Source organism: Drosophila suzukii, chromosome 3 (genome assembly GCF_043229965.1).
Source record: "Drosophila suzukii chromosome 3, CBGP_Dsuzu_IsoJpt1.0, whole genome shotgun sequence".
NCBI classification, from domain to species: Eukaryota; Metazoa; Arthropoda; class Insecta; order Diptera; family Drosophilidae; genus Drosophila; species Drosophila suzukii.
Genome location: NC_092082.1, coordinates 16,169,926 through 16,194,086, shown reverse-complemented (window position 1 = coordinate 16,194,086; position 24,161 = coordinate 16,169,926). Strand labels below are relative to the sequence as shown.

General features: G+C 37.4%; 2 protein-coding genes across 3 annotated transcripts; one reads left to right on the top strand and one right to left on the bottom strand.

Annotated features, from left to right (window-relative positions):
* Positions 1-910: 910 nt before the first annotated feature.
* Positions 911-12,736, top strand: nudC (nuclear distribution C, dynein complex regulator). The gene is made up of 5 exons (XM_036815486.3): positions 911-1,099; positions 1,177-1,460; positions 1,708-1,897; positions 12,055-12,452; positions 12,524-12,736. Exons 1-5 carry the CDS (start codon positions 1,025-1,027, stop codon positions 12,573-12,575), a joined length of 999 nt encoding a protein of 332 aa, XP_036671381.1. The 5' UTR covers positions 911-1,024; the 3' UTR covers positions 12,576-12,736.
* On the bottom strand, positions 2,223-23,337 carry LOC108006584 (sericin-2). Of its 2 annotated transcripts, none has more exons than XM_036815487.3 (4): positions 22,744-23,337; positions 3,174-3,461; positions 2,664-3,069; positions 2,223-2,598 (listed from the first exon to the last, which is right to left on the bottom strand). In XM_036815487.3, the coding sequence occupies exons 1-4, from the start codon at positions 22,759-22,761 to the stop codon at positions 2,570-2,572; spliced, it is 741 nt and encodes a 246-aa protein (XP_036671382.3). In that variant the 5' UTR covers positions 22,762-23,337; the 3' UTR covers positions 2,223-2,569. The 2 variants fall into 2 exon arrangements, with proteins under 2 accessions (XP_036671382.3, XP_016925597.4); XM_017070108.4 differs by lacking the exon at positions 22,744-23,337 and adding an exon at positions 4,601-5,005.
* Between the last annotated feature and the right edge of the window lie 824 nt (positions 23,338-24,161).

The window sequence follows — 24,161 nt, the reverse complement described above, 5'->3', positions numbered from 1 at the left end:
GATTTTTTTTTATGATCTATGAGTTGCGCATTCGCTTGTCGAGTCAAGCCAGTAGGTCAGTAGGATCTTCTTTTTTGTTTCGGTGGTTTATTTCATATTTCAGTGTACGACGTAAGTACGTACGACGTAAGTCGGCAAAACGAAGCCACCGTAAGTGTCAGTAAAAAAGGGAGATTCGAGCGCGAGAGAGCGAAATGAGAATGAGAGTAGGACGAAAACCGCATTCGCAACGGTTTACAAAACTTGATGTTACGTTTTGCTTACGTCTTTAGTAAAGACAAGAACCTTACCTTTGTAGTCGAAGTAAGCAAATACAACCTCCTCGCTTTCTGAAATAACGGCTAATTTTGATTATATTAATTAATCTTTTAAGCTCGCTTGAATATCACCTGACAAGTGTTATAAGTTATAAGAAAAATAAATTATTTTCTTGTTCACAAAGTTTAAGTTCCCGCCCTTACGACATTCGCCCTTACATATTCGGGGATCCGCCATAGAGACTTCCGAGAGAAAAGGTTAAGAGGAAAGGATGGGAATATTTAACTGGATGTTTCCGGAGGGAATTGGTTTGGAGTACATTGATGTAACAATTTCAATACAATAATACACGTATAGGTACATAAATATATTCTTGGTTAAAATTAATTACATTGTGTACCTGGTATTTTTAAATAATAAATAAGCTTTATGATATAATAATTATATAATTTATGATCAGGACAAGATAAGTTGAAAATGAATAGCAACTTTAATAATATTATTTAGCTTAATAGTTTCCAATAGATGTATGATCATTACTACTTATTTTGTACTATTTACTATACTCAGTGAGCATTGCTCACTGTCACAAGCTGACTTCAATAGCTTGGTATTTTTTCTCCAGTAAGTTGGTATTTTTAGGCAAAAAGGTAATACTGTTTGTACATGTGCCGGGTCGTCAGCAAAACTTCAGATAAAAAAATCCAATCGAAGCGTCCAGAAAACAAACGAATTTTATTTGCTAACAGTACAAATACTCTCTAAAATGTCTGCTGAGGAAGGACAGTTCGACAATATCCTGCTGGCCGTGGCCGAAAAACATCGCGGCGGCGTGCCCGAGGTAAAACAATAACAAAGAGCCCCACTTCTTTGTTTCGGTTTTGTTTAATCATCGCTTTTTCTGTATTATTCATATAGTTTTTGGGCACCTTGGCCAGTTTTCTGCGCCGCAAGACGGACTTCTTCACCGGGGCCAAGCAGGCCGAGTGGGAGAAACTCCTGCTGGATGTCTTCACCAAGGAGTCCAAGTTGGCGATCAGTGACCACAACGAGAAGCTCAAGGCCCGCGAGGCCTCCCAGCGGCTGAAGGACGAAAAGGAGCGGGCCGAAAGGGAGGCCCGCAAAAAGGAGATCGACGACAACAAAATATGTGATATCACCGATGAGGAGGCCGCGGCCATCATCAAGGAGGAGGAAGTCAAGTATGTGGGATGGCAAAGAGAGTATTTACTAAAACATCAGCGCGACTAACTACTAAAACTGTAGAAATCGTGATATAACCCATAACAATCCAAAAGATGTCCTATCCGACCTTTCTTTTGCCATTGCATACGATTTATATTAGATTGCGATTTATTTCAATATTGTATCATATAACTATTCTATATTACTTTAAATAAGTTACATTTACCTTTCATTTACCTATTGATACCTCTAAATCCCTTCCAGAAAACGCCAACAGCTGCTGGATGGCGCTGGCGGAGAGCCGGCTGCCTCACTTCCCGATGACATCTCCAAGCCCATCGAGGAAGTGGACCATGAAACCGAAAACAGCGAGCTGGGCAAGCTGATGCCGAATTTAGGGAATGGTTGCACCTTGGAGAAGTACACCTGGACACAAACACTGCAGGAGGTGGAGGTAAGTCCGGCCAGGAATGGACCTGATCCACTTTTTCTCCCATGTTGACCCAGTGAAGTGTTGTCATGATTGTAGAATATCTAGTAGTGTTGTCAGCTGAGTTAATATCTTAATTCTCTCCTTAAGCAATTCAATCCGATTTCATTAACAAAATTTGGCAAAATGAGAATATCTTGATTGCTTTCCCTCCTTCCCCCACCAAATCACTTGATTTTCCATGGTAAATTACCAACATTTCTGGTTGCTAGGCTGTGGTCATAGCTGAAAAACCCCCGAAACCCCGGTCATTAACCCTCCGTTAGGTGTGACTCATCAACCCTTCGTGTACAATTACAAAATTCACTTTATTAAACATATCACAGGGATAAATAACTTAATTGCTAACCAGAAAGTACAGCATTATCCGATACCAGGCGGCGACTATCCGATCCGCTCCAGATCTAGTTCCTTGTATGTTTCTCTGTCTCCATAGCATAGCGCGCTTAATACTAATTAATTTTCCCAGCTTCGACTGACTCGACTCTCCATCCAAACAATCGTTTAATAAATATCTTACACAACTAGCGCCAAGACGACACGATAACAATATTAATAATAATAATAATAATAATGATGGGGACAAAGACAATACAATAAATAATAAACTAATTGGCTAGGCAGAGGAATCGAGTCCTAGCTCTTGGGCATGTCGCGGGCGCGCACTGTAAGGGAAAGGAAACGATTATTAAAATCTAGTTGGATGAGCGGGCTATTTCGAAGAACTTACTCTCCAGCGCATAGACCATGCCCATGATGAGCAGCATAAAGATGGTGCTCATGCTCACTATCAACACGGTGACCTGGCGTCCCCGATCGCAGAGACCGCGCTTCGGCTTCTTGGGCGGACCACCCTCGCCGTTGACCATCGTGAAGTGCATGGAGCTGGCGATGGACACGGTGTCCAGGTCTTTGGTTTTCACATACTGCAAATTGGGATCCACATCGGCCGGCTGCTGACCCTCGATGGCGATCACCGCATCCTTGCCGCTGGCCAGCGTCAGATTGGCATTGTAGTTGGACGACGAGGGATTGCTGGGCATCAGCATCTTGTTGTGGCGCTCCTGCTTCTTGTGGATCTCGGCGAAGCGTTCCAGATTCGCTGCCGTCAGCAGCAGTGAGCCGGAAGCAGCGCTCTATATGAATTCGAATGGAAAGAGGAGAATGTTTGTTGAGTCACTCTGCTCGAGGTGGTTGCGGCTATCCAGAACCGGAGCCTGCGTGGGCTCGGCTTACTCACCCGTGTGCTGTTGTTACTGTCGCTGGAGCCCTGCGAACTCCTCGATCCCCGCTTGGCAGCCGCCAGTACCGCTGCCGCTGCCGCCGCCGTAACAGCAGCACTTGTATTATTATTATTATTATTGTTGTTGTTGTTAATATTGCTACTGTTGCTGGGCGAACTGCGCTGGTTGAGGGTGGGCGGATTCGAGTGCGATTTGTTCGAGGACTTTGAGGAGCTGGCCGAACTGATGGCCGAGCTCGAGGATGAGGCCAGCGAGGCGCGTGGAATGTGCCAATAGTCCTGCATCTGTAAGGGAAGGAAAGGGTCTTAATTAGACTTTATTTTTACCAGCTGTTGTCATAGAATATTAAAAAGATGTACATATATCGGAATACGAATAGAAGTTCCCAATTTTATAAGCTACTTTTACGGTAAGATTTGTAAAACAAGCGAAAGTCGTTGGAGTATAAAACATATATTCCTTGAAGTCTTATACATTTCATCTTAGGCTCCCTTGAATTTACTATATCTTTACAAATATTACATTCGAAAAATGTATATATATATAATGTCTTATCAATAGTAGTTTGAGTAAGGAAGCCGTACATAGAAGAAGAGGTTTGCATTATTTCATGACATCCTGCACATTTCAAACTTTTTAAAGCCTTTTTATGTTTCGTTTTTGACCTGCCGATCTACTCCATAGGAAAAACAGTATATTTTAGCTCCTAAGCCTGTGATCGTGTCACGATCTGGTACATCCGCTCTGCTCTACAATATCTACACATTTATGTCTTCCCTGGCCCCTGTTTTCTGTTCCCCTTCTTCCTGTCACTGGATGGTGCTAGCGTCAGAAGAAATCCAAATCCGAAACCAATATACAAAAACCTGAACTTTCGAGTTGAGTTTCGGCTTGTCTTTGTTTTGCATTGGTTGGCAACTTGTTTGATATTTATGGTCTCTGGTCTTGGTTGGCTAAAAGCCTGATTTGTATTTATTATTAATTCGGCTAGTCGACAGTTTTTTTTTTCTGTGGGCAAGCTTTTATATCTCGGGCCTTTCTCTTTAAATGGCTACGCCGATTGTCTGCCTTTGACGTAATTGTGGCACTCAATTGTCCTCCCAATAAATATAAGAATTCTATTAAATGTGGCTTTAGCACAAAAGTTGCAATTCAAGTTCCTGCCTTCAGTCTTTTGTTTGCCTGTGTTGTTTGATGACTTTTTTGTGTGTTTTGTGCGTTTGTTTTACACAGCACAGAAGTTAATAAATTTGTTCGTGCTGCTTCTTGGGTTTTATTTATTGTAAATATTATTTAGGCATGCGGAAGTCTTATCACTCTTTATTAATTCAACTTGATTGGCCAGTTTTCGATTCGTTTTTACTTCACACAGCGTTATTTTTGGTTTACTTAATGTGTCGTCTGGCGTTGTTACTTTACTTACATTTGTTAATTTGCAATTTTCTGTTTGTTTTGTTCTCAGGATTTGTTTGTTGATTATTACAGTAATTTATCACGCACACAATTTAAGGTAATTAGTATCACAATCTGGGGTATTTTTAAGCAGAGTCTCGCTCCGGTTGTCAGTCTCTTTAATTAGGGTTTTTTTTAACAATGTGTATATATGGTATATAATTTATTTAAATGCGGCTCGCGAAACACTCAGCTGATCAGGCTGCTGTTTGGGGAAACCGAAACGATTCTTTTCGCAATTCTCCTCGTATCTTAGTGGCGGTATTCGGAATTCTCTTGTACTCCGTCTTCTCACGTCTTCTTCTCGTAGCGAAGAATTCTTCAGTGCGCGTATCGCCAAACAGAACCGATCTAAACGGCCTCAAGAATCGAACTGAAGCGAGCTTAGTGGCTAAGTCGGACTCACAGGTAAGATCTCTGCTCACCTGGGTTCTGCCCACCTGGGCAGAGGCGCGACGTCGCTGCCGCTGGCTCTGTCGACGTCGACGGCGCGATGCGCAAACCTTTTCGAGTGTAAGTGTTTGTTGTTGCTGGCTTTCTTGCCGGATTTTGCATGTCATAACATTTCGACGGTTCTCGTTTGTTGCCACTGCAACAGTAGTCTCTCGCTAATTAGGGAAAGCCTATACATTTTTACCATGAGATTAAAAAAATACAAGCAAATGAAGAATATTTTCAGACATGTGAAAAATATTTAAATGATTAAATTAGTTATATCACTTTCCTTTGAGATTCTTAAATGGTTAATTCTTAAAATGTGTTTAAATGAAAATACATTTTATGATATTTTACTTATATTTGTAATTATATAAAATCAGTCATTTGATATTATAAAATTATATATATTGTAAATAATTATTTATGTTAGTAAAACTAGTATTTTTAATAATATTTAAGTTATTTTACCTAAAATAGGTAGAAATAAGAATATGATTGTATGGAACGTATACTTAATGATTCAATTTGTAGGATGACTGGTCTTTGAAAAGGTCGATTACGTTCATAGTTTCACATTTATTGGCTTTCGTAATAGAGAGTGTAGAAAATTGTAATAAATTAAATTGAGTTCTTTCCTTTTTGTAATTAACATTTTTTTACACAGCACCCACTGTGGGTATATATATACAGTTCCTTACAATCGGCCACTTTTTGCCTCCACTCTTCAGTTTCGATGATGTTTGATAGGTTTTTTGCCGGCTTTGATGTTTGGACTGCTCATCTTGACTTGATCAGCTCATCGAATGATTTGCTTACTTTCTTTTGCTTATTCTTTTTTTACCTTCCCGCCCTTTTGCTCATTAAGCTGCAATTTGGTTTTTTTGTGCTGGGTATTTCTGATTCTCCCGATCTTCAGTGAAGGGCCCTTGATCGTTTTCGGCGTGTGGGCGTTTTCTAGATCCGTTTCAGCGGCCCAGAAATGAAGTTTGATTGCTGGAAAAACCTAATTCTAATATAATGTTAACTTAATTGAGGGCAAACCTTGGCCACCCTACAGTTAGACCCCGCCCCTATGCTGTATCATCTTTTCCAAATCCCATTAATGTTTGATTAATACGTGTTTCGTTATTAAATCAACGGCTTATCTTATAAATAATATGGCCGTTATTTAAATGTCTTAAAGTCTATATTTGATAAATTTGGAATTCTAAGAAAGCATTTAACGTCAATGATCCAAACAAAAGCTTTATATCAACGCGATCAAAAATTAAAAATCATATTAGTTGATATGGTCCTAAGTGTGGATGTACAAGCTTTCAGCTAATGCCTAATCAAGTTTTCCCTTACAGTGATTTTAAAATCACATTATGCTAAACATGTCTAGTCTCTCCGAATATTAAGAATATTCGGAAAGTCTTTTCTGCCTATTGACTCATTTAAAAACCATGAGTCATTAAAAAACAAATTATTTTGAATTTCCATTAATAAATTATAGTTTTGAATAACCCAAAAAACGTTTGCGTTTCTCTTGGCGGAATTAGTTAAACAAATTGCCAAAAATCCCCAACGATTGTTATTGGTTTCGGCTAGTTGTCTTTCTGTCTAATCCAGCACTGATCTCATATTATTATACCATTAGACTTATGACGCCCTGTGGGAATTGCTTGAGCACACAATAAATTGCCAAAGAACCCCAACATTTCTATTACAAATTTGTTTACTTTGGGTTAATACGCAGAGTTCCATCTGTCATTCTCGGTAGCAAAAGGCAACAAATGTTTCTAATTTTTTTTTGTCGGCCATCAGTTTTGTTGCTTCGTTTGCTGTCGAGCATCTTGTTATCACCTTTTAAGTGAGACAAGTGAGTGGCCTGCCGCCAGTTCCAACAGTTTTTTTTATGGGATATATTCTTGATGGTATGGGTGAAGTGCTGGCCGACTCTGGTCGATTTAATCAGCGGAGAGTTGACAAAGATTACCTGACACGGCCAGTTACCAGAGCAGTGGCAATGGACTCCGCCGAACGCGAATCGCATTAGCAACAACACAAAAAAATTGTATATATAAATCGAAAGAGAATCAGGCGGTGTTTTGAGATCACTTGAAAAGTCGAAGATTGAGGGACGTCGCCACTTAAAGAGATGGGTTGATGGCAAATGGGAGCCAAACACTTGCTATAGATCTCGGGCCGAACCATTCCGAGACATTCCCCCAATAGAATCAACAACATTCACCTCACCTCATCGCCAATATCATCATATAAAACCGAAGACAAACAATCGGCGATCTTCTCGATTTTATGCATACAATTAAGAATGCAAAATAGTTTCCAGTGACGCCGATCCCCAATGACAAACGGACGGATCTTACGTTGTCCAGCGATTTCTGTTCCATTTTGGGTGACAACAATTGGGGATTATCAAAGAAAGAAAACAAATACCTGTGAGAATTGATGGCTTTGTCGTGGTAAACGGGGAAATCCCTTAGAGCTATAGATGGATAGATCTGTTGACGTTTGCCACGCTTATTTTTGTGGGGCCTGCGGCCAGTATTTCTCTGATTGTCGCTATTAAAGCTTAATTTTCGTATAGAAAACGTTTTGAGTATTTTGCCCTCGGGTGATATATGTATTTAATAAACAGAATCTTAACTTAATGCCGAATTCCTTGCGAAATTCTTAAAAACTTGACTCACTCGCCAGGCAAGCGGAAATACTAAATAAATGTTTTATTAACATCTCATCATATAAAAGTGGTATTACGTATCGGTTCTATATACAATTGAATTTATATTGCCGATTTCGCCAACATCTAATTGCTGGTTATATAAACGAAACTGATATTTTATTTGTCCGTTTCACACCTGTTTAGCTTATAAAACTTCTTAATGGGTTTCCCCTATAAATCAAGATAAAGTCCATATTGTTGGGTCTCAAAATTTGTGGAATGGAAGCCCAAACAAAGTGTGAACAATGAATACAACTTGACAAAGCCTTTGAGTAAATTAACCGCTTTTAAGATCCGTTTTCGGTTTCCTGGTAGGGAATTTATTATTGAATTCAGGTCATATATAGTATTTGAAATAACTTTTCTCTTAATTTATTCTAGACTTCAAATAAACATTTATCCTAGAACTTCGATTGACTGGTTTTCCTAGAAGTTTTACTAATTTAAATTCGATTTTGGTAATTTATTGGCATGGTGACCAAATTAATTATATTGTCTTGTGTACGAAATATGCAAATATTTTACAAAGCAATATATAAGCAAAAAGCTTTTACAGTTTTTCGAAACATTAATCAGTTCGTGGGATATGTAGAACTACTTATGAAACATAGTTCTTATACTTCCCCAATTAGCGAGACTTTAAAAACAGTCTTACGTTTTCAAAGCTATCGAATATCTTCCATAAGACTGATTTCCATGACACTACTGTTCTCGAAGCTTCTCTACTTTTTTGTGATTTTAATTTATGGGAAAACCATTTAAGATGACAGTTTCAGTTCTGATATCATAACAAAAAGATCTAATTTCTCACCAGAATTAAGTTCGTATAGAGTTCATTATATGGGATATACCCCGAAATTTATTAGGTTAACCGGATAGAGTTTTCAGTATCATTTGTTTTGTAATCCGCTTATGGCGCAAACAAATGGCTACCAGATCGATCTCTCAAATCTCATTTACCATGCAAATGTCAATACGGATTCTATTGTACCCACTCGAGAGCTCATTGTACGCCGGGTTTTTTGTTTTTTTGGGGGGATGGAGCATTGGATCGGAGTAGAGTGGATTGGAGCGCCGTTCCCAATAGGAACTAGTTTCAGATTTAAACGCAAAACAATTCTAAAGGGAAAGGAATAAAAAAATAAGAATTTGCCACGCTCGATTTCGGTTCCATCTACCTCTGTCTTGAGATGTTTAGGGGTCCACTCCACTTCTGGCCACAAATAAGTCAAGTTTAAGCCGCTTTTAATGAGCTGGCAGTGGGCACTCGTAAAGATAAACACTTGAATAAGGGTTCATTTAGAAAATCTTTATTAAAAATTTATATTACTTTTTATTTAGCATAGGTAATTGGTACTTTTGGTAAATTTTGGAACTTTTTTTCTTCATTTTAGTTTAAAGAAAGTTGAAATGTTCTAGACCAATCACTGTACCCCCCATCCAAGTTCCCTAGGAGGACTCAGCTGTTTTGTGTGATAACATTATCGAATACAAAACACTCGGCAGATACACACTTCTAAGGCACTCGACTCCATCAACAAAAGCTAGATTTTTTTTGTTCGATTTTTTTGAAATGGACGGTTTGGTTTGTTGTTTCTACGCCACATTTGTTGTTGCGACCGTTCTTTTTTTTCCTATTTAATTTTTTTGGTGGTGCCTGGCACCGAATCGCATCTTTTAGCATAAATTATTCGCGGCTAGATATTTAAAGAAAATGAAATGCTGTTCAAGTTTGATAGAATTAATCAGATGCGGCAGCAAATGAAATAGCAACCAATAACAGTTTAAAACGGCTGCAGACAAAGATGTCTTTCACTTTACAGAGAGAGAAGACCGGCAAATTGGTTCAAAACTCTGGGGATTTGAATGATCGATTAACTGGTTGGCGATTTAACGTGCAGCCAGGCCGGGAATTAACATTAACATTAGGATTGGCCAGATCGATTTGCATAAAATCGCCCACTGTCAGACGATTCGTCTGCGATTCCGCTCTCACTTGGATAAGTGTGCCAAGTCTCGTGATTTTTTCCTATATCTTTTTTTTCTTTTTTATATCTGCCGTCGTCGCAGTCATCAATATTTGTTATTATTCATTAATTCATTCACGAACGACACCTTTTATGCTTGTCTGAACTCAAAAACGAACTCTGACTTTGACTGGGGTGACTCTTGAGCTTTGTGTTTACTTTTTTTTTTGGTGGCACATCTCAACTTCATTTTCATACCTCATATTTTGCCCAGAGTCTATTGTTTTTCCACAAACCTCAGCATTTGCATGGGTATCCATCCCACCTGTTCAGGTGGTTTAATGGCCATAGGTGTCTGCGACTCTGCTGACTTGTGATTTGTGTAAATTTCCTAGTTTTCGAGCATAGTGTTCTGTGAGTTGCTATTTGCATAACCTTCAGCAATGCAGAATGGGTTTTGTTTTCAATTCTTTGGGTCCCTTGAGAAAGCTTACATTTATTTAATTAATTTTAAGCCAATTCTAGGCTCCAAAACAAAGTCTTACATTTACATTTGCGCATTTATTAGATTGTTAGTCTCTTAAAAAATGCGCCATTCATTTTAGGTTTAATACGATTATATTTTTAATTTCAGCCATTAGCCCTTCTTATTAAATCCAAACTGTTCTGTAAAACAGTTTTTTAGCCCCTATATCGTTATGTGTTTGTAAGTGAAAGGAAAACTAATCAGATGATCATATTCTAACACAAAACATTGTGATAGATTAGTTTTTCTGAAGAATAATTGGCTTTGTGCAAGAATTCTTTTCTTATTTCTTAAGATAAATTGCTGCAGACCTTTAAAATGAAATTTTTCTGTTGCCAAGCTTTTAATTTGCCGCATTGCCCACGTCTCCAGGCATTTTTTCTTATTCTGACTCTTTGAGGCTATTTTTGTAGCTGCCTTACATCCGCGTACAATTCAACGTTTCCAATTGACATCCGCTTCAGTTTCAGCTTTTGACACATTTTTTCTGCCACCGATCGTTGCTGATGAAGATGCCACCCACATGAGCTGCGATCGGTGAGCTTCTGTTGACACGGGCCGCGTGCTCCGGGCAGAAGAACTCCAAGTGTTACTACCTTGGTTGACTACCCACACGAACACTATGGATACATACTATACCACTAGATAGTCTATAAACTATCGTGAGCCGAACGAAAGCGTCCTTGGTTCAGTTGGATGCGGTGTCGTGAGATTTAAATTAAAGGCTTACCACCATACCCCTCATTGATTCTGCCACATGCGATTCGCTAATTGATTGCACAGCCAGTTGTCTAATAACTCTGGGCCTTAATTATGCTGCGAGCTAATGGGAAAGGTGTTAATGTATGCATGTATCCGTGCGATTTATAATTAATGGCCAGCCGTGGCACATAATTCTAGACGCCAGTGTAATTGCTGTGAACTTGGCCAAGCAGCCACATAAATCCATGCGCAGGTTGCTTCACTTCTTAGCACAGAAAGAAATTGGGGATTATTTTGAAATCAATATTTAATAAATCAATATTTTTTATACATCCTAAATTGCTCTGTACCTCAGTAATCTTGGTACGATTTTATAACATTTTTACAACCCAAATTCAAAATCAATCTCTTAAATATATCAGTATAACTTTGCGTGTAGCTTCTGCTGCAACCTGTTGAGCGACATTCTTGAGAGCTCATCGCTGCGAGGCTGAAGAATCGAAGCTAACTCCCTTAACCGGACCTGAAGAACCGCTGTACGTCCTTGAACTGGCAGCTGAACTAAATTCCCGTTCTACATTGGGTCCTTGAACAAAGGAAGACTCGATCCGTTGATCTGGTGAAGGGCAGAGATCTGGCAGCTGTGATATGATCATTGGATTGTTATATTGTTGCATGCAGAGACGTGCCCCTGCAGTTGGTTATTTATAGAGATCGTTATTAGCCCGCCAAGGTTGTGCAATGACCAAAGCAAAGTCTGGCTAAAGAATCTCCGTAGATCTACACACACATCCGATCATTAATCACAAGACCTGCCACTCCAAGCTTGATTACATGAAGAACCCCTGAATAATCCAATCCACTCTACTCTAGTTTGATTGTCATTAACAGAATGGCTTTTGCATTACACTGAGGGAAATCAAGAGTTACATATATGATTTTCAAACCGTAATCTTTAACAAGTTTATTATGTCTGAATACCACAGTTTTCGAATGTTATTTTTTGAATTATCAAGAACTTCAGTTTGCAAAATTAATCTAACATATCAACATTTTTCTCTCTGCAGCTCAAGATTCCCTTCAACGTGTCATTCGCTCTGCGTGCCCGTGATCTGGTGGTCAGCATTGGAAAGAAGACCCTGAAGGTGGGCATCAAAGGTCAAGAGCCCATCATCGATGGCGAGCTGTGCGCCGAGGTGAAGCAGGAGGAGTCCGTGTGGGTCTTGCAAGACAGCAAAACCGTGATGATCACCCTGGATAAGATCAACAAGATGAACTGGTGGAGCCGGCTGGTCACAACCGATCCTGAGATATCTACGCGCAAGATCAATCCAGAGTCGTCGAAGCTATCTGATCTGGATGGCGAGACACGCAGCATGGTGGAGAAGATGATGTACGATCAGCGGCAGAAGGAGATGGGTCTGCCCACCAGTGAGGATCGCAAAAAGCAGGACATTCTCGAGAAGTAAGTGTTAGAATATTAGGAATAGATTATCCAATATACAACTTATTAATGTACTACTTCTTCCTTTACAGATTCAAGCAGCAGCATCCTGAGATGGACTTCTCCAAGTGCAAATTCAATTAGTTCTACATTCTCTGCCCTATCTGTATAACTTTCGCTTTCGCACTCTTCTCACTCTTTCGCATTTGAAATGTGAATTCTTCTCCATCTTTCCAATCACACAATAAACTAATGCAAGCAAAATACAAATAATTTGTATAACGTACAACATCTAAAACGAAAAACACCGGCATCTTAAAATGTTTCAATATGCAAATACCAACTAGTTAGTGAAAGCCAAAACAGGCCAAACCAAACAAAAAATCGATCATTCGAGTAGGAGGCTGGACAAAAACCAGCTTGATCTTCTGCAAATGATGGCGGTAATTTCGACCGTTTTATAGCTACCTCTTAAAATGAATTTAAATTGAATTTATTTATTGGACCTGAACATGATGATCGTGGATCGTGGAACTGGACTGAAGGAATTTCTTTACTTATCTTTAACGGTTCTGGGCTCTGGGCACTCGTCCACACCCAAATTCAGATGAGAACTTCTCAGTAGTTCTCTGGGTCAACGATCTGATAAATCTTGAAGTCGTTTCCCTAAGCCGATCATAAATTTAGTGTGTCTGTCTTAATAAATAGTTTAGATGTCGATATGTTAAGATATAGCCTTTGTATAATTTGTAAAGTGCTAAGCAATTTTTTAATGGCTACGACTAATTTGGCAACTAATTGGTTGTTTTGCCTTTTAAGCTTTTGTTTTGCGTATTTCATTAGCCACGCGCCGTGATTTTTATGTTCGAGATGAAAGCGTGACACGCAGGAAGGTTATAAAATCTAAATAGATTATTTTAAATGAATGAAATTAGATATATTTTGTATTGGCAACTTTGATTAGGTAATATATACAGTGGGAATGACTTAGCTACTGTATATTTTATCCCATCTCTAGCTTTTGAAAACCTAGGGGAAGTAGAGACATTTGATACGCCCGTTTAGTTGTTAATTCTCGTAGATCATTAATTAGATAATACGTTTCGCGAGCCGTGTTCAACAAGCCGTAGAAAAAGAAGCAGTAGAACAATGCCAGCGGAACCCAATTAATGAATGGTTCCCCATCGCAATGGGGTGGAGGCCAAAGGAGATGGCTTTGGGATAGTTTAGCGCTCAATCCCCACTAATCATCGTCCATGTGGGTGGCACTGTGTCATGCGATCATATGCCTCACTTAATTAATTACCAATTAAACTCATAAATTACTGTCAGTGGGAACCAGAAAAAAAAGAATAAAGTTTGCCAAAATTCGCATTGTGGGAGTCGAGTGTCCGCTAATGGCCAAAAATAAATTGTAACAAATTGTTTGGCAAGAACCAAACATCAAAAACAGAACCGGATTTTTGGTTTGAACTTAAAATGTGGAATTTTGTTTGTTATAAATTGGAAAGTACAAAATGCTTTCAGTTCATATATCCGCTTCGGTTTCTGCCTGCCAATTAGAAGGCAAACCAACCGGTTGAAAAAAATAAACGTACAAGGGGAAAGAGAAAGCCCCCAAAGCCAAATGTGGTTAGATAATTCGCAAACATTTTCTGCATCCAGAATGTGAGTCACCCACTCACTAATCACTAATCAAAGGGGAAATTTAGTTTGGACATGCCCTAGGCGATCCATTATTATCATATTCCTGGCCGCAGTCAGGCTCTATAAATAGCACTTTTTATTCAAATCAATTGAACTGTTAAATGACGCACGTGATGAATGCGTCTTGGCTGTCCAGCAGAGAAATCAATAAATATTAAATGTATGAAAAAAGCAAATCAACAACAATGGGGAGCCATAAATAATGAATCCGGGTGCCTGCCGCCAGTGTTCTACTGTTCTGTTCGGTTCTGTTGAGACTTTTTTATTATTATTGTTTCGACAGCCGCAAATTTTTGGTAATTTCGAGTGTTTCCCACATCTGAACTAATACTTATATGTGTATGAACATTTACTTATGGCACCAAATTATTCCTTTGGGGCGTTCTCAAACGCTTGACGGTCGCGTGGGCCAGTCTATTTTTTGTTCCCAAACTTATTTTTTATGCTGGTAATTGCGGCACATTTGTTATTTTTAGCCTTTAGCCGTTTGTGGAGTCTGGTTTTCGCCGAGTAACTATAGCAGTTGGTGTTTTGGGGAGAAAGGGTGTGGGATCAGGGCTGATGGGTATATTGTAAAGGCAGCGTCATGCCGGTCACGCCTCATGAATTCGTCTAGACTCTGGCTCAGACAAAAGACTTAGGCAACGAACTCGCTTTGAAATTTTTGACCCCCTGGAAAGTTTTTCGTTGCTAGGCAAAAAAATATACAAAAGACTAAGCTGTGGCCCTTTGAAGGTCAAGCATAAACTGCAGTCGCTGCAGCAATAACTTTTAAGACCCGAAGCTTAAAAATCAAACAATTTATTAACCCTTCAACCTTCAAAGAGCTTCAATGGTTAATTACCAAAAACCTAAATGACAATTTTGAACAAGGTTTTTAAAGTAATATTTATTTTCAATTAAGAAAGTTTTGTTTTCTTTATAGATCAATGACTTAGCTTTGATTTCCATTATTACAGACTCTCATAACTTTATACAAAAGTCACAGGAAGCGTAAAATGCACTGAAGAATGCGGTTCATTAAAACAAATCAACGGAAATTGTGCGTTTAATTAAGTCCCCTTTGTTAAGTAAAAACCAGCAAGCATAAATTAGTAATCAATGAACGGATTTCCCTAACTGAGTCATCCATCAAAAGCTCAAGTATTATGCTTTATAGGTAGTAATATATGTATTTTGCATGCTTTTTTCCGAGAGGGTTCAAGTTTTTCATATGGGAGAAGTGAATTCCCCGCAGTTTCTGTGCTGGAGGCCCGAACCAGACTGCAGATCTACATAACCCAAGACGCTGGTGGGCTTGTCACCCGACACCAATGAACCATGGAGTGTTCGAGAGCTGAAACCACCGGTTGGCAGTGGGCCTGGCAATGTCTTGGCCAACTATTGAGATGTGCAGACAGTCGCGTTGGCGGCCGGAGATTAATGTCTTTGGCTTATGGCCATTACGTCGGCCATTTCATCAGCCGATCGTTCAAGGGTTCTAAGCTTTGCATGTCAATATATAAATAAATAAATATATCCGGCTGGGTTCCCGGACCTGATTCATGCTGCAGTTGTACTTTATTTTTTCTGCCTCTGAAGTTGCCTTCACTTTTTGGCCTGCCATTGCCTGCAGGAATTTCCAATTAGCTTTGGTTATCGCACAATTTGTTTGCCTGGCTGCTGCATTTGCATATCGGGGTGCTGAGCGATTTATCGATGCTATTAGCTTGGTTTTTTGGTGGATGCTAATTTACGATTTTACTATATATACATATAACAGCATGTACCTTGTTAAAGTAACTGCTGTACGTGATAGAGAAATAATCCTGGTTTGACCCAACGGGATACCAAATAGTTCTTAAAAATATATATTTTACCAAGATTTTACATTAATTTTGGCATAATTATTACCATATCCGCGTATTTTCCCCGTCTTATACCGCACATTTTCTTAACTGATTCAGTATTTCTTGTTGCCAACCAACTTCTTGAGTCTTGGCCCAAATCATTTTGTCAGCCAGCGGTACACAGCAGCTGTTTCACCGTTCACCGCTTTGATAGCAATCTATTAATTGGCCATTTTTGGCGAATTATTTTTCGTATTTCTTTCATGATCTTAACGCTTTGTTTTCGGCTTTATCTTTTGTCTGAATTATGACTAATTTTAAGTTATTTAGAGTGCGGGCGACGACAAATTTATTGTCGATTCTGTCTGTGGGTATTAAGTGGGAAAATTTGTTTACGTAAGCTTATGGTTTAAGCTACTTATAAGTGAAAATGTTCTATGGCCATTAGCTAGCCAAAATAGATATAATTAATTTTCTGCATCCTCTTTTGGATTAATGACAAACTCTCAACTCCCTAAAATTTATTTTAGAATATTTTCATGACTAAGTTTAACTTGACCTCTTACTTGTTTGTTTTGTATTTATTCATTAACTGATAAACAAACCGAAAAACAATGTTTGTTCAGTGGTCATCGTGGGTGGTCGACAATCAGTCATTTAAAAAAGGTTGAGGAAGGGGGTGTGATGATGGTATATACCCATAGAACCAGAGTTATTAATAACACAACAATGCTTTTAAACAAAATGGAATGATTTCATTAAATTGAAATAAAGTGAAATGATTGATTTAAAATATTTAAAACGATTTGATTTGGAATGAATAAAAAGAAATTAAATTATTTTAAATAAAATAAAATGATTTATAATAAAAATGATTAGAAATGATCTCGACCTCTCACTTGTTTATTTTGTTTTTCTACACCAGTTGATAAACAATCCTAAAACCAATGTTTATCCAGTGGACATCGTGGGTGGTCGACAATCATTCACTTTAAAAAGGTTGAAAAAGGGGGACTATAGCCATATAATCAGAGTTATTAATAACACAACAATATCATTTGTTAGACATTTTATGGATTGCTGTTCTTTATGCTGTGTTCATCACCCGAGAATGTTGTGTGAAAGGCAGAAGAGCAATCAGAGTGATGATGATGCATCTGAGTGAGGGGATTATAATCGTGAATGGGTTTAATGCTTATTTATGCAACAAACGGACAATTAGAGAATGATTTCACTCGATTAAACTTTGAAAAGAGGAAGTTCTTGTCCAGCATACTCGGGCTGACAGATTGCATAAGTCATTTCTGAGCAGATTGTGTCTTAATTGCATAATTTCTTGTGAAAAGAGCTCTCTTGTTATTTGCCAGCTCATTTAAAAATAATTAAAAGATTGTTAATCTGAATTCATTTATTCCATGCCTATTTTTTTTAATTTAAGAGGCACTTTAGGATTTACGAAAAGTACTTTAAAAATCATAAAATCGTATCTCAGTTTCTGTTAATCATTACTTTAACAAATCCTAATTACTTAATGGCTTTCGTTTGTAAATTGTTCATTTTTTTTAACATTTTGAATTGCTTTAAAACTTTTTAGTTTCAATCTTACATAAAATCGTTGGCTTTTTATGATCGTTTAAGATTCATTGGCTAATTAATGAACAAGCTTTCCTGTCCCCTTCAATTAACATAATACCGAAAAGGGCGAAAAGGGGGGTCTGTGCACTTGCATAATTATTCACACATCTGGCAAGTTAAATATAAAACAAAAGTTAAATAAAGGCTGAGAAAAAAAAGGCAAACAAAAAACTGCCATTAAAGTTGACATGGGAAATGCCCCGAGAGGCGGTGGATCAGAGTCCAAATTCAAGGGGGGTGTAAACATGGGGAATACTTAACCCCAGACATCCTCACTGTTTAGATTCCAGGGCGTTGTAAATATTTATCTTGTTTTCACCGTAATTTTCTATTTACTTAAGCAACTTTGAAGCAGATTGGTTATAGAGATGGGAGAGGTAGCTGCTAGAAAATATAACTAGATGGATAGATATTATTGAAAAAACCATCCTTTTAAAGTTGAGAATGTATTAAATTATTTATAAAAATGCTCAGTTAGATATGAAATTAAAGCATTTTATATATTTAAGGTATATCTTTTTATTTGTATTTCATTTTCATGTAAAAAGTACTTGAAATACTTTCCATCACTGATTTTCAATCGTTTGGAACCCACAAAAATATCCACTATTTGCGAAGCTCTCTCGCAGAACAGCTGATCGGGGCGGCCCCTCCCCCTAACACCCACCGCCCCCTGCCAGCGCCCATTGCTGCCGCTTAGCGTGTTCATGCAAATTCGACCTTGACACAATTTCGTTTCATAACAGAGAAGCAAACAAATGAGCGAGGGAGGCAGGTAGCCACACACATGTGGTGTGTAGTTGTTGTGCTTTTGCTTGTGAGTGTGACGACGGCGACACACATAAAAAGACAACAGCAAAAGCAACAACAGGTGGGGTGCAGTGGGTGGGGGGTGGCAGGGTGGCGGCGGGAGGAGCAGGTGAGATGGAGACACAAACCCGTGTAATAACTCAACCTCAAGTGCGGGCCAACTAAAACAAAAAAACGTGTAATCTCCGCTTTTTTGCGGCTTTTGCACTGAGAGAAATGCAAGGTTGATACAAATTCTTTCTTAAAAGTTTTATTAATTATTGTTGTGTATTATTTAACTAGACAGCTCTAAAGAGGTATTGCAATATGGTTTTAATGTATCACTTTTTATCTTCATTTTTAAGATTCAATAGGTAAACAGATTTTTAAAAAATTTTTTAATTCGTTTTAAAAAAATATTATTTTAAATTTTTAGTAAACTGTTGTATTTTATTGCAACAAAATTTTAAAAGCTTATAAGGTAAACCCTTTTTATAAAAAATACCTTAAGTGTAAGATTTTATAAGTAATACATTTATTATTAAAGAGGCATACGACTTCCAAACCCTAAAAAGCCAGCTTTTAAATTATGACTTAAACTTTATCCTTCCATCTTTTTTTAACACTGCTTAATAATTAAAAATATTAAAAAATCTTATTTTTGTTAAAAAACTATTTTTAAAGTGCAAAACAATTAACAAAGAGACAAGATAGCATTATTGGTGAAGAGATTTGTATAAGAATCATTAAAAACTATATTTTAATGTTAGGCAAAATTAAAAGGAGTTTATAAATAAAATTGATGATTGTGCTGACCACAATTTAAGACTCTTAGATCTGTCATTAAATCCTCCTTCTTTTCCAATGGTTTGAAAATGAGAGCCTAACTTTTTCTCACAGTGTAGCCACCGTCGTTACACCTCGCCAAATTGCCTGTTGTTCGCCGGCGGCATTCACATGGCCAAAACGTCTTACGAAAACTGTTTCTATTTTAGTGGCAAGAAGTCAAGTCTGAGAATTGCATGCTCTGAACTTTGCCGGATTTCTTGGGGTTGGGTGAGGAGTTCGAGGAGTGGGTGTGGGGTGGTTGCACAAGCCGACGAGGTGCGATGAGCATGCGATGGGGAGCACTCATTGGAAATTCTAATGTTAATAAATCGGGCCCGATTCGATCCCAGGCCTGGGTCAGGTCAAATCATCTCACGATCTCGGATGGTTAAGGCGCAAACCTTTTTGCTGATCCCCAAGATCGCTGGAATCTGATCAAAGGGGAGCTCGCCGACTAATTTTGAGTCATGTTTGGGTGCCAAATTGGCTGGCCTGGTCTGCCTTTAAAAAAAAATGGAAAAAAAAACAGAAACAGAAATCGATATCTCCTCTGAACACAATAAACTTCTAATTAATTTTAATTTTGTCGGCTTCGTCTTAGCCTTTCCTTGAAAGCAAAAATCTTAATTTCTATTATTAATTGGTTAACACATTTCGCGCATTAATTAAGGAGCTCTGAAAGCCACTCATCGCTGGCACGTGGAGGCATTTTTAATCGATCCCCCATAAATATGCACATATCTATGGCCATTTCCCCCGCCAACCCATCATTCAATCGCCCCATTGGGAATACATTCTTGGCCGGATTTTATTCTTTAAGCGGACACCTTGCGCCAGAGATTTGCATGGGATAATGAAGGTAGGTAATTAACAGATTTCGCGTGTGGCAGTTGACACTGGAGGCCTTGTGTTCGGGAACAGAATAGAAAAGTTGATGGGAATTTGAATTTGAAAAGTATTTAAGCTTCTTAGGTATACCACACATACCCCTAAAATACATTGTTATACCAATAAACAGTACACAATAAAATAAATCTTTAAACAATTTATCATAAAAATGAAGACCTTGTATATATTTAATACATTACTATGAAAGACAAAACTGATTTGTGTCATAAATTGCATTATAATTATAGATGCCTAAGATATATAAAAATTTATGGTTATATTCATGGTTAATTATTGTTTTAGATGCGCCTATTTTAAATTTAAGGACATTAAAATAATAAATATTTTAACAAGCGTAACACAATTTAGCATAATTAGTTCCCATAATTAAAAAAAAATTCTTTGAAGTTCTGCTGTTAAATATTTTTAATGTCATAAACAAAGAATTCTATTAAACATTTATTTTTGTTTTACGTTGACTTTACTTATATGAAATTTAGATAAGATCAATTGGCATTACCTAAACCACTTCCCAAGCTCAAGATCATTTCTCATGTTCTAAGATCAGATATAATTCCAACATTTTCAACAACTTCCTTCCTCTGTGATCTGTGTTTGTCTTTAAGATGCCCCTAAAATAAAGTAATCCCCATCTGCCAGCTGCTTAATTCAATTTTTCGAAAGTGAAAATGCCAGAAGAGAATCGGATTTGGATGGCAAATTCCAAATCCGCTTTGGTTTCAGTCATTATCCGATTTAAAGATCAGCCCCACACACAAAAAAGGAGACTCTCCAAAATGTTTATTTGTGTATCTCTTACACAATAATAAATTATAAAGATTTTTTTGTGGTGCTTTATGTGCTACCAAATTGGATGCTCCGGTTGCTTCCCCATTCTTTTGGCTGGATTTTAACGTGGGTGCTGCTCTTTTTTTGTCGTGTATATAGTATAGTATATGATATTGTCAAATCTGAAGTGGCAAATTCGACAAAGTGAAGGGAGAACTGTCTGGGAATGCGATCGACTTGATTGAGTCGAGTATTTCGCTCTACTCTGGTGACACGTGTCCCCTGAAGTTTGGACGTAAATTTTATATAGCTTCCGTCGTGGTAAAAAAACAACCTCCGCATTGGCTTTTAATAGAATTTGTTATTAACTCTGAAATTAAATTAAAATTGCATGGCTGAGCAAAAATTGGCCAACATTTAACATTTACTTTGGATTTTCTTGTGCGTTTTTTTCTTGTTCGAGAATTCTGCACAAGGTTATCAAACACAAACACCAGCGGAGCAAAATTGAATGCAATTAAAGTTTGCATTGAAAGCCGCCGAAAAATTGCTTCTCTTTAACAATTTTAATAACCGAATGCAATTTGCAGTTTCTTGTGCACCCGTATGGGTTTGTATCTGTGTTTTAATTCTTAGGCACGTTTTTCGGCTGAACAAAGAGCAATAAAATTTAGCAGGGCCCAGTTTTAAATTGCCAACTCAGAAGTAATTGGAAAAACCGATATACAAAGAACAGAATCGAGGGGATTAGTTTGAGATTGGTTTCTGATTTAATTAGATGGGGTGTTAAGTAGAGTTGTATCTACTACGAGAGAACTTTAAAAAGGCATATGTTTGCTTAGGGATGCAAAAACATTTAAAGGTTGCAAAAAAAATTAAATTTAACTTATGGAAACATCCAGTTTTCTTTAAATAGTTTAAATATAATGTCTTCTTTCAAACCTCATAATATTAATCTCAGTAGTTTCTACAAATAAGTTTAGTTTGTCTGTTTCAATTTTAAAATAGGTGCATTTCATAAGATTTAGTTTTTTAAAGATTAATATTTATATATTTAAGATTATTTTAATTTTAGAAAGTGTTCAGTCAATAAAAAGAAACTAGTTTTTTTGGCTAAAATATATTAAATTACTTACACATATAATATTTACTATATTACATTTAAAAATTGTTAATTCCTAATATTAAATATTTGTTTAAATTCCTTCATAAGTTTTAGTGTACCTTTAACCTTTTTCAAAATTAGTCTAATAATTCAATTGGTAATATATTAAGAATAAACACAAAAAATACCATCATAATCTGACATTTTTTCAAAGATATCCCCCAATTTGGGCGTCATTTTTAATCCAACAAAAAATGTTAAGCTGTACTTTAGCGATTTGGCAATACTGCACTTACAGATCAATATTTTTTAAAGCCATTTCAAAGAAATCCCCAACAAATAAGCCACAAAAAATATGCAATTTGCCTATTGATCAATGCACTACTTAAAGAAAATAAAATATATGGTATGTCGCGAATTATGATGAATGATGCGGTTGGGAAAAATTTGCAATTGCCAAAGTTGGACAACGGGGAAAAAACAAAAACTGAAATAAAAAGGAGACAAATACAGAGAAAAACAAATTGTAAACACGTTTTCGAGCCATTGCCGTAGTGTGCCGCCTTGCATTAATGGGCCAAGGGGCGTGGCACTTTTTGGCGGTACAAAAGACAGGCCGCCAACTTGTCACGCACATATTGTTGTTGTTTCTCTGCTGCTGCCTTCTCTTAGCCTAGTTAACTTGTTAAAGTTGCAACAACAAACGAAAACATTTTTTTGGTGGGATGAATTTGTCATTTACCTGCTTGGGCGCATCCATTTTTGACCAGGTGAACGAAAGTGTGAGTGGGAGAGATGATCTTATCGAAATTCAATTGGTTTTATTTTTGGGTTTTTTGTGTCGTTTTCGGTTGTCTTCACTTGGGCTACGTTGGTTTTATATTTAGTTTGAAGGTTATCAGTGTCACTTTGGGTTTTTTCGATTATATCGATTTTAGTTTATTGGTTTTCTTGATTTTTTCGATACTAATGTTCAATTAAAGTTTCACGATCAGTTAGTTTTGATGATCTCTAAAGTTCAATTTCCGCTTAACGGGATTTTCGTATTATATCGATTTTTGTTATCGTTATCGATCACTTTCAACAATTTTGAACTGACAATTTTCAACTTGTTTTTTTTGTGATTGTCGCTTTTTCCGTTCGCCGCCACAACTTTGAATCAAATTTGGAAGAGATTAATTTTCGCATTCACTGCAAACTAGTTGGGATTTGGATTCGAAGCTTTTGGCGGTTGTTGGGTTGGCAAATGTGGCTCAGTTTTCCTTAACGTGGACGTTAACTTTAATTTTAACTCTAGCTCTGAAGGCGCGTGCACACTCCGTTGCGGCTGTGCTGAGACTAACTGCGACGTCGACCGCCCGACGCTTCAAGTATTAAGAAAAAAACTACATTAAACATTGTTTGCTTTGGGGGCCTGCACACACACACACACCCTCTTAACATGTGTATGTGTGAAAAGCATAGCGACACAAAGACACTCGCAAACTGGGGGCTACAATTTGTTCGCTGCTCGGTTGATCTGAACTTTTGTGGTTAATGCCAAAAGTTGGCTTCGAGAGCCCGAAGATGCCCAAGAAGCTGCCCGGAAAGTGGGCGTGGAGGTGGGGTCAGAAGTGGTCCAAAGCAGGTCTAGGAACTACCAGTACACTGTCAAAAAAATTAAGTTTTTTAAAAAGTAAGTATTATAGATCCTTTGACATTCTAATAAAATTATCTATGTTCTACCTATGTATTTCATATTGCTCTTAAAACTTTAAACAATATTTTTCAAAAATGTTCTGAAAGATGATTTGGAACTATCATCACTCTGCCAAAAAAATAGTCTATAGGTTGTTGCTCAAAAGATATACCTCTAGGGTTCTAGTAAATGTATAGATATTCATGATATAATCCACAAATTCTTAATTATTTTATCTATTTTATAATTTTATCAAATTATACAAAAAAAAAACATTTTACTAGACTTAAAAATGGAACCATATATGATCTAAAGCTTACAGCTTATGACTGCTTTTTAGGCTTTGTTAAAGTAATCTAATATCTGCAGAACCTCTTTTAATATATTAATTTGAAATATTTTATACATTGCATTATTTTTAAGGAGCAACTATAACATCATTAAAGCACCCTTACTACACATACTTTTCTTCAAGTGCACCT

What these genes read in the sequence shown, in the direction of transcription:
- nudC (XM_036815486.3), top strand. Translation starts at nt 1,025, where the DNA reads ATGTCTGCTGAGGAAGGACAGTTCGACAATATCCTGCTGGCCGTGGCC. An exon ending in ATCGCGGCGGCGTGCCCGAG is followed by an intron (nt 1,100 to 1,176) that starts GTAAAACAATAA and finishes TTATTCATATAG; the next exon opens with TTTTTGGGCACCTTGGCCAG. An exon ending in AAGCAGGACATTCTCGAGAA is followed by an intron (nt 12,453 to 12,523) that starts GTAAGTGTTAGA and finishes CTTCCTTTACAG; the next exon opens with ATTCAAGCAGCAGCATCCTG.
- LOC108006584 (XM_036815487.3), bottom strand. An exon ending in ACAGTAACAACAGCACACGG is followed by an intron (nt 3,070 to 3,173) that starts GTGAGTAAGCCG and finishes GAATTCATATAG; the next exon opens with AGCGCTGCTTCCGGCTCACT. An exon ending in CATGGTCTATGCGCTGGAGA is followed by an intron (nt 2,599 to 2,663) that starts GTAAGTTCTTCG and finishes TTTCCCTTACAG; the next exon opens with TGCGCGCCCGCGACATGCCC.